Source organism: Pongo abelii, chromosome 9 (assembly GCF_028885655.2).
Source record: "Pongo abelii isolate AG06213 chromosome 9, NHGRI_mPonAbe1-v2.0_pri, whole genome shotgun sequence".
In the NCBI taxonomy this organism is placed as follows: Eukaryota; Metazoa; Chordata; class Mammalia; order Primates; family Hominidae; genus Pongo; species Pongo abelii.
In genome coordinates, this window is record NC_071994.2 from 69,366,108 (window position 1) to 69,377,274 (window position 11,167).

Here is an 11,167-nt window from a genome sequence, read left to right on the forward strand (position 1 = left end):
TCATTTACAGACCACTGATTTAGAAACTTTTATGAAGTTTCCATTTGTAGTCTGTGACAGGAAAGTAAAATCTTGGAACCCCAAACTCACTATGCCAAAAGAAAAGTTAAGCTTGGAAACTGGCTGAGGCAAAAAAACTGCCTTTCCTTTTGTTCCTAAATAGATAGCTACGAGATAGCCGGTCACCTATCTTCCCAGGTTACCTCCCTCAATTGTTTTTAAAAATAATTGGAATAAAATTGATACTGTGATGTTAAGATTAGATATACATATTCTGCTAAATGAAGGGGTGTCATTATAATTTGTGTATATTATTTGGGAATAGACAATACATATATATCTGTGTGTCTATTTAAACTGGTTTTAGGTTTATAATTGTTAAACAAATCCCTACTGATTTTTTACGTGGTCTCTATTACATATGAAATTTGACATAAATATCTGAATTGTTTATTGGTATTATTTCAATTCATATAGAGTTGACTGAATTTGTGTTTAAGGAATTACAATATGAAATCAAATTACATTAATTCTAAATGTGTATGGGTATATTTGTATATGGTCTATGCACTGATTTGTAATTTTTTTGAGGAGTTACACATTATCACTAGTAAATCTGGTTGGTCTTGGTAAATGAGTTCCACATTGCTTGGGCTTTTGCATAGCCTTTATCTCTGCTGCCAGGCCACTTTGTTCCTGTGGGCATCATGCCAGCACTGGGGTGGTTGCTGACAGAAGAAGTAGGCTAATTTGTCAACTGGGTGAGTCATTTTACCTATTGACCAGGTGTTAACACAAGATACGAAGACCTTCACACTTTATGCCCACTCCATATGTCTATCAATATGCCTCTACCCTAGACCTCCCTGCTGCCAAACTCCCTATCTTTTCTTTCCAGATCAGGTCGATAAACTTTCACTTATCCAGTCTTGCCTACCAGCCTCCTCGTCCAGCACCCTCAGAACCAGTACCATGGTTCTCCCCTTGTTGGTGAAGGTCTGTTAGACCTTGTAGCTCTTTTGTGGTATTGTTCCATTCTTTCCTTATTTCCCTGGCTGAGCTGTGCTGTGACTTAACCATATTTATAGGCCTAGTGTTGAGGAAAAGAGGTGAAGGCAGTTTCTGATCGTACACCTCTTCAATAGTCTTCCTGCCCTGAATAGGGAGGGGTTGGTCACTTCTGCAGTATTAGAAAGTTTAGTGATATCTTGGAAGTCCAGATCTTTGGAGGCATCCACCTAGAATTCTTATCCCATGTGTCAAAGCCTTAGATTTTTTCCAACTCTGGCTCCAGATTTGGCTTAACATAGCTACCTTGATTAAGCATGCAGGTGTCATTGAAGTTCAGCCACTGTGACTACTGAACACTGAAAATGATCTCCATCTTTTTCTGCCTGCTTGTTGCAAGAGATGAAGACCTCTTTGTGAGTGACTGACACTCTGGTTCTCACATTTAGTTTTCAATGGTTTGTCAATTGACTCATCTGTTGTTATCTATCTGAAGATCAATGCAATGTAGTAATGTTTTAGTCTGTTAGCATTGCTGTAAAGAAATACTTGAGACTGGGTAATTTATAAAGAAGGGAGATTTATTTAGTTCATGGCTCTTCAGTCCATACAAGAAGCATGGTGCCAGCATCTACATCTGATGAGGACCTCAAGCTACTTCCACTTATGGCTGAAGGGGAAGGAGAAGCAGAGTATAGAGATCACACAGTGAGAGAGGAAGTGAAAAAAAGAGAAAGAGGGAAGGTGTCAAGCTATTTTTTGCAACCATCTCTAGCAGAACTAACAAAATAAGAACTCACTCACTCCCCTCATCACCCCAGGGAATCAATCTGTTAATAAGAGATCCACCACCATGACCCAAACATCTCCCACTAGGCCCCACCTTCAACATTGGGGATCAAATTTCTTTTTTTTTTATTATTATACTTTAAGTTCTAGGGTACATGTGCATAACGTGCAGGTTTGTTACATATGTATACATGTGCCATGTTGGTGTGCTGCACCCATTAACTCGTCATTTACATTAGGTATATCTCCTAATGCTATCCCTCCCCCAACCCCCCACCCCTCAACAGGCCCCGGTGTGTGATGTTCCCCTTCCTGTGTCCAAGTGTTCTCATTGTTCAATTCCCACCGATAAGTGAGAACATGTGGTGTTTGTATTTTTGTCCCTGCGATAGTTTGCTGAGAATGATGGTTTTCAGCTTCATCCATGTCCCTACAAAGGACATGAACTCAACCTTTTCTATGGCTGCATAGTATTCCATGGTGTATATGTGCCACATTTTCTTAATCCAGTCTATCATTGATGGGCATTTGGGTTGGTTCCAAGACTTTGCTATTGTGAATAGTGCTGCAATAAACATATGTGTGCATGTGTCTTTGTGGTAGAATGATTTATAATCGTTTGGGTATATACACAGTAATGGGATTGCTGGGTCAAAAGGCATTTTTGGTTCTAGATCCTCACCACACTGTCTTCCACAATGGTTGAACTAATTTACACTCCCACCAACAGTGTAAAAGTGTTCCTATTTCTCCAGCACCTGTTGTTTCCTGACTTTTTAATGATCTCCATTCTAACTGGGGTGAGATGGTATCTCACTGTGGTTTTGATTTGCATTTCTCTAATGACCAGTGATGATAAGCTTTTTTTCATATGTTTGTTGGCTGCATGTATGTCTTCTTTTGAGAAGTGTCTGTTCATATTCTTCGCCTATTTTTTGATGGGGTTGTTTGCTTTTTTCTTGTAAATTTGTTTAAGTTCCTTGTAGATTCTGGATATTAGCCCATTGCCAGATGGATAGATTGCAGGAATTTTCTCCCATTCTGTAGGTTGCCTGTTCACTCTGATGATAGTTTCTTTTGCTCTGCAGAAGCTCTTTCGTTTAATTAGATTCCATTTGTCAATTTTGGCTTTTGTTGCCATTGCTTTTGGTGTCATCCTGATACCAAAACCTGGCAGAAACACAACAAAAAAAGACAATTTCAGGCCAATATCCCTGATGAACATCGATGCAAAAATCCTCAATAAAATACTGGCAAACTGAATCCAGCAGCCCATCAAAAAGCTTATCCAACACAATCAAGTCAGCTTCATCCCTGGGATGCAAAGCTGGTTTATCACATGCAAATCAATAAGTGTAATCCATCACATAAACAGAACCAATGACAAAAACCACATGATTATCTCAATAGATGCAGAAAAGTCCTTCAATAAAATTCAACACCACTTCATGCTAACAACTCTCAATAAACTAGGTATTAATGGAATGTATCTAAAAATAATAAGAGTTATTTATGACAAACCCACAGCCAATATCATACTGAATGGGCAAAAGCTGGAAGCATTTCCTTTGAAAACTGGCAGAAGACAAGGATGTCCTCTCTCACCACTCCTATTCAACATAGTATTGGAAGTTCTGGCCAGGGAAATCAAGCAAGAGAAGGATATTCAAATAGGAAGAGAGGAAGTCAAATTGTCTCTGCAGATGACATGATTATATATTTAGAAAACCCCATCGTCTCAGCCCCAAATTTCCTTAAGCTAAGAACTTCAGCAAAGTCTCAGCATACAAAATCAATATGCAAAAATTACAAACATTCCTATACACCAATAATAGACAAAGAGAGCCAAATCATGAGTGAACTCTCATTCACAATTGCTACAAAGAGAATAAAATACCTAGGAATCCAACTTACAAGGGATGTGAAGGACATCTTCAAGGAGAACTACAAACCACTGCTCAAGGAGATAAGAGAGGACACAAACAAATGGAAAAACATTTACATGCTCATGGATAGGAAGAATCAATATCATGAAAATGGCCATGCTGCCCAAAGTAATTTATAGATTCCATGCTATCCCCATCAGGCTACCACTGACTTTCTTCACAGAATTAGAAAAAAACTACTTTAAATTTCATATGGAACCAAAAAAGAGCTTGCATAGCCAAGACAATCCTAAGCAAAAAGATCAAAGCTGGAAGCATCATGCTACCTGACTTCAAACTATACTCTAAGCCTACAGTAACCAAAACAGCATGGTACTGGTACCAAAACAGATATATAGATCAATGGAACAGAATAGAGGCTTCAGAAATAATGCTACACGTCTACAATCATCTGACCTTTGACAAATCTGACAGAAACAAGCAATGAGGAAAGGATTCCCTATTTAATAAATGGTGTTGGGAAAACTGGCTAGCCATATGCAGCAAACTGAAACTGGACCCCTTCCTTACACCTTATACAAAGATTAACTCAAGATGGATTAAAGACTTAAACGTAATATCTAAAACCATAAAAACTCTAGAAGAAAACCTAGTCAATACCATTCAGGACACAGGCATGGGCAAAGACCTTATGGCTGAACTTCACTTTCTATTTTTAAAAACCTTGCTTTTATTTATTACAAAATTAATTTATTTCTTTTAAATTCAAGCAGTAGGTTTATAAAATAAAAATACAAAAGTGTCTCTGAAAAATACTTCTATTCTCATCCCCCAATTCCATCATTCCTAAAAGTAGCCAATCTAAATTATTTCATGTCTATTTTTTTCTGATTCTTCCTATGTATATAAAACACACATATATATATAATTTCTATAAAATGAACATAAGAGTTTTTACATCTAGTTTTTTAAAGTGTGTTGTTAGTTTGTTTCTAAGACTAGTTTTTCTTTTCTATTTTGGGCTTTTTCTGCAGTTTTATTACAAGGAATGCTGTATATATATGACTGCCAAGATTTTGGAATTTATTGAGATTTTCTTTTTGACAAAACACAGTCAATTTTTGTAAATATTATATAGATACTTTGGGATAAAAATATAAAGTTAATGAGATGAAAGTGTTCTTCTATATCATATTTACTCTCATTACCATCTGTTAAATCAACATTTTATTATTCAAATCTTTCCATTTTGTATTTTTTGTTGTCTGCTCTCTCAAACTTTGAGAAAATGTGTTAAAATCTCCACATTTTGATTATTGTTATATACATAACATATTGGCTTTAAATTGGAGATTAACATTACTATTATTCTCCCCTTACCCTTTTAAATATGTCTGAAATTTTTTTATACACTTTTTGTTGAAATCTAACATATGTAAAGTGTACAATTCATGACTTTACATCTTGATGACTTTTCACAAATTGTACATCACCTGTGATACAGTCACTGACATCAGGCTATAGAGCATATTAGTACAACAGAAGCCCGCATGGGATGTCATGGGGTAGGAATTATGAAAAGTACCTATTAGGCAGATTTTCCCATCTTTGGGGCACCGGACTAGTTCATGAATGGGCATATAATCCCACCATGGGGACTAACATGGGAGGCGTCCCTGGACTGCTTCTTTGAGAACCCCCTTTCCTCAGCGTCACTGGGACATTTCCCACTGGAGACGGATTAGGGAGAATATCCCTATGTGTTGTTGGCAGCCTTATTGCTGCAAGGACGAGAGTGCTTTCTTGAGAATAGAACCTACCCCACAAAAATATAGATGAGAAAAAGAGAAGTGGAGCCTCGGCATGAGCACATCATCTGCCTTCTGGATAAAGCCAAGCCTGCAGATTCATTAATCTCTACAGTCTCCTGGGACAGAGCCTATGGCCTCCTTTATTGCTTAGGCCAGTTTAGACTAAATCCTGAGTCCTCATTCCTATATACATCCTATGAGATTAATATCATTATCTTTATTTTACAGAGAAAGTAATAGAACCAGAAAGTTGAGTGATGTGCTCAAAGTTATACAAGCCAGTCAGGATATTTTGACTCCACGTTAAAAAGTTCTTGAGTCGGAGGGAGCATTCAGGCTTTCTACAAAGCACTTTTAATCTATTTGCCATGTTTCCCACCGCTGCACAAACTGTGCATTGTGTCCACGCGAATCCTTTAGCCCTAGGTCACCTGCCTTTGCTCGCACCTTCACTCCACCCCTCCCTTCTTTCCCTATTGACAATGTTCATTCAGCCTGTGCTCTCACCTCCTAGTGGGAGGTGTCACGGTGGAATTGAGTCTCTTGTGGGAAGAGGTGCTCATTCCCCATAGACATAAGAAGGAGTGCTGCTCCATGTTTGTGCTCTTGAGGTTTCTCACCCGAGGGGCCAAGTTTAAGCCTCTTTAGTTATCACACAAAAATAAAGGAAGGTCTCTATGAAGTGATTTCATGTTCACCAGGCAGGTATTCTCCAGGTCATATGATTCTATGCCATATAATGTTATAGAATCAGTGCCCTCTGAATCACTTAGTTGTATTTATGAATAGGTAAATTTTGACTACAAGTGAACCTTCTAATAAAGTAGCATGAAAATTGAAGAGACAGAGTCAACAGGTAAGAAAGTGCAGATTCTGCTCCTGTGCATTTTAGTGGGGCTTCTGTTTGTAGTTGTCCTCCTTGATAGTTGGAGATGCTGTTGAAGTAATGTCTCAGTGCTCAGGAGTCACTAGGCTGAGCTGAAACATTTGAATCAGCAGACTTTTTGGTCTGATGCCAGTCAATTTCTTTTTCTTTTCAGAGAAAAGTTCAGGCAATAAATAGAGGTAGTAAGTACTTTGAATGCCCTAATCATCAAATCCTGGAAGTTTTCAACTGGAAGGCAACTTGGTCAGTAAGTCCAACACTTACCTGTTTCCATTGGCAGGCTGAAGCCTAGGGAAGGGAATGATCTGCATAAATATTACTTGTTAGTGTAAATATTACTTGTTAGTGACTTGTCCAAGACACCATGAGGGTCTTCTGAGGTATAAAAAAAGATGGACCATTCATGGTAAATTGTTCTTTTTTTTTTTTTTTTGGAGACATGCTCTTCCTCTGTCACCCAGGCTGGAACGCAGTGGTACAATCATAGCTCACTGCAACCTCAAACTCTTGGGCTCAAGCAGTTCTCCCACCTTGGCCTCCCAAAGTACTGGGATTACAGACATGAGCCACTGTGCCCAGCCGGTCAATTGTTCTTTACCACTCATGACACTTTTGATCCATTACATGTTGTTAACCAGTCCTGTTAAGGTTTTCTGTTTTTTATATGATACTCCAAATTTTCTAATTTTCAAAACCCATCTACTTTCATATATTTGGGAACTGAAATCATATTGGTTTTTATTCCCCAGCAGAAATGGCTTTGAAATATTTGATCCTACAGAACCTATTTTACTAATTTTAGACTTTTTTGCATACAAAATGTAATTATTGTGGTTAATCCATGCATTTAATTTTAATACATGTCTATGGTCAAACTCATGAATAAATCAACTTGTTTTCTACTTTCTGTGAATGTCCTACAAATCTGCACAGATCTGCACTGAGGACAGCATTGGATGTCTTCAGATGTGTCCTCTGTCCTCTGGGTTCCTCATTTCCCACAGTAAATTTTCTCATGTTTTCAAAATATCAGACAAAGCTAGCAGGCCTCCATTCTAGTACTAAGATGTCAAGTTCCTTTTAACTTGGGCAAGACAGCCTTCCTTCTTCTGCCTTTCTTTTTCCACCTAACGGCCTTCCACCCATGACATCCTGTGATTGTGCTTATTCCCCTCGCTTATTTTCCAGAAGTAATCTTTCTCTCATTTAAATTTCTAAAGCACTCGTTATTACTCCTGCTTCCCAATTATGTTGTGTTCTTTTCTTTCAGACACTCCTTTAAAGGTAGAGTCGTGATTTTCCACATATCTTTATTCATTTATTCAACAAATACTGATTTAGCATCTATTAATGGCCTTGGATGTTTGTATGCATTGTGTATCTAACGAAGAACCAAAGTAAATTTTTGTCCACCACAGGTTTATATTTTAGTGAGAGATTTAGAATTATATGTATAATTAATTTCAGTTGGTGATAATGGAAAAAAAAGTAGAGCAAGGTATAAGCAGTAGGACTTCAAAAGAACTTACTGGTTAAGAGGTCAGAAGCTATTTTGTGTAGCGTGGTGAGCCCTCTCTGGAGGGCTGGGCTCAAATGTGTTCCTAGGCACAGAGCCTAGAAAATGGTAGGTGCTCAATCAGTGCTTGTTGCATAATTAATGATTAAATGAACTTGATGAAAAAGAGAGTGGGGACAGAGAGAAGAGGGAGACAGAGGGAGAGAGTGTGAACTTTTAAGTTACAGATTCACAGTGACCAAAAAAGTGGGCTTTTTCTTATGTCATCATGGTCACAAGGGTGGGCCATGGAGAACTGGCCTTCAAAACTTTCCCATCCAGGCCAATTTGAACATAATTGTCCAAATCCAGGGTGGGCAGAAATCAGTGAACCTGGAGCAAAATTCACATGTCTACAGATCATTTAAGATAGATACATCTAAACCACACTGCCCTTTGTGTGTTTCTACAGAGTCCTGTCACCTTTAACCAAGTCACATACAGACATTTAAACCTGATATTTATGATAAATATTTTAAATAAATATATATCAATTCTGCAGTAATTTTGAATTTTTTGGACATCACCAAAATTGTTGGAGTATTTTTTGCAATCTATTCTTTAACATTTTATTTTTTGAGGTTTGAAATTTCATATTTATTTAAAATTGAGAAAAATGGATGCCATTTATATGTCATGAAAATAGAATCTAAGTTATAAAATATTTATATTTGCTTTAAGGCTATGTTTAATTTTCTTTTTATTTATTTATTTATTATTATTATACTTTAAGTTTTAGGGTACATGTGCACAATGTGCAGGTTAGTTACATACGTATACATGTGCCAGGCTGGTGCGCTGCACCCACTAACTCGTCATCTAGCATTAGGTATATCTCCCAATGCTATCCCTCCCCCCTCCCCCCACCCCACAACAGTCCCCAGAGTGTGATGTTCCCCTTCCTGTGTCCATGTGTTCTCATTGTTCAATTTCCACCTATGAGTGAGAGTATGTGGTTATTGGTTTTTTGTTCTTGTGATAGTTTACTGAGAATGATGATTTCCAACTTTATCCATGTCCGTACAAAGGACATGAACTCATCATTTTTTATTGCTGCATAGTATTCCATGGTGTATATGTGCCACATTTTCTTAATCCAGTCTCAAACTATATAATATGCAAGATGAAATAGAACTGTGGTATTATTTAGTTTTCTTCAGATATTTCTGAGCCAGAATATCACTTCTCCCTTTATATTTGAAATATTTATTATTACAAGATTTTGCCACTCTCCAAAATTGCCGAAATAAATTTCTGACAGGATGGGCTCCTCTTCTCATCTTCTGCCAAGAATTTCTGGGGTGAAGGCAGACTGGAACTCTCTGCTATGGACTGCGACTTTATACTTTACATACTACATCCAGAAAAATATCATAGGGATCCACTACTGAAAATGAAGAGACAAAATCAAAGCTCTGTGGTTGAATTCATCCTCCTGGGCTTTTCTAACTTTCCTCAACTCCAGGAGCAGCTCTTTGGGATTTTCCTGGTTATTTATGTGGTGACCTTGATGGGAAATGCCATCATTATAGTCGTCATCTCCTTAAACCAGAGCCTCCACGTTCCCATGTACCTGTTCCTCCTGAACTTATCTGTGGTAGAGGTGAGTTTCAGTGCAGTCATTATGCCTGAAATGCTGGTGGTCCTCTCCACTGAGAAAACTACGATTTCTTTTGTGGGCTGTTTTGCACAGATGTATTTCATCCTTCTTTTTGGTGGGACTGAATGTTTTCTCCTGGGAGCAATGGCTTATGACCGATTTGCTGCAATTTGCCATCCTCTGAACTACCCAGTGATTATGAACAGAGGGGTTTTTATGAAATTAGTAATATTCTCATGGATCTCAGGGATCATGGTGGCTACCGTGCAGACCACTTGGGTATTTAGTTTTCTGTTTTGTGGCCCTAATGAAATTAATCATCTGTCTTGTGAAACCCCAGCAGTGTTAGAGCTTGTATGTGCAGACACCTTCTTATTTGAAATCTATGCCTTCACAGGCACCATTTTGATTGTTATGGTTCCTTTCTTGTTGATCCTCTTGTCTTACACTCAAGTTCTGTTTGCCATTCTGAAGATGCCATCGACTACTGGGAGACAAAAGGCCTTTTCCACCTGTGCCTCTCACCTCACATCTGTGACCCTGTTCTATGGCACAGCCAGTATGACTTATTTACAACCCAAATCTGGCTACTCACCAGAAACCAAGAAACTGATGTCGCTGTCTTACTCACTGCTTACCCCTCTCCTGAATCCACTGATTCACACCTTGCGAAATAGTGACATGAAAAGGGCTTTGATAAAATTATGGCAAAGAAATGTTGTTTTACACACAGTCTGACTGTGCTGACAAGCCATGTGATATTTGGCCACTACCCTATTGCACTTCATTTAAATTTAATAAAGGGTGAAAACAGATTGCATTTCTTGGTATGAATACATTAAATTCCTTTTTTTTTTTTTTTTTTTTGAGGCAGGGTCTTACTCTGTCACCCAGGCTGGAGTGCAGTGATGCAGTCTCTCCTCACTGCAACCTCCACCTCCTGGGCTCAAGTGATTCTCCCACTTCACCCTCCTGAGTAGCTGGGACTACAGGCATGCACCACCATGCCTGGCTGATTTTTGTATTTTTTGTAGAGAAGGGGTTTCGCTATGTTGCCTAGGCCAGTCTTTAACTCCTGGGCTCAAACAATCCGCCTGCCTTGGCCTCCCAAAGTGCTAGGATTACAGGTGTGACCCACTGCACTCAGCCAATTTGTTCAATTTTTTTTTTTTTTTTTTTTTTTTTGGGAGACGGAGTCTTGCTCTGTCACCCAGGCTAGAGTGCAGTGGCGCGATCTCGGCTCACTGCAAGCTCTGCCTCCCGGGTTCACGCCATTCTCCTGCCTCAGCCTCCCGAGAAGCTGGGACTACAGGTGCTGCTACCGCGCCCGGCTAATTTTTTGTATTTTTAGTAGAGACGGGGTTTCACCGTGTTAGCCAGGATGGTCTTGATCTCCTGATCTTGTGATCCACCCGCCTTGGCCTCCCAAAGTGCTGGGATTACAGGCGTGAGCCACCGCGCCCGGCCAATTTGTTCAATTTTTAACATTTGAAAATGTATCAGGGAATCTCTCTCTTTCAATAAAGAACTGCTGTCACTTGTTTTTAATAGATACATATGTTTTCATAACATGTGATACAACAGTTTATTCATCCATTTTTCTATTATGAACATCCAGGTAGCTACTGAATT

General features: G+C 38.7%; 1 protein-coding gene across 1 annotated transcript; it reads left to right on the plus strand.

The window, feature by feature from the left end:
- Positions 1-9,328: 9,328 nt before the first annotated feature.
- On the plus strand, positions 9,329-10,273 carry LOC100459431 (olfactory receptor 10A3). The gene has a single exon (XM_002822070.3). The coding sequence runs from the start codon at positions 9,329-9,331 to the stop codon at positions 10,271-10,273; it is 945 nt and encodes a 314-aa protein (XP_002822116.1).
- Positions 10,274-11,167: the final 894 nt, after the last annotated feature.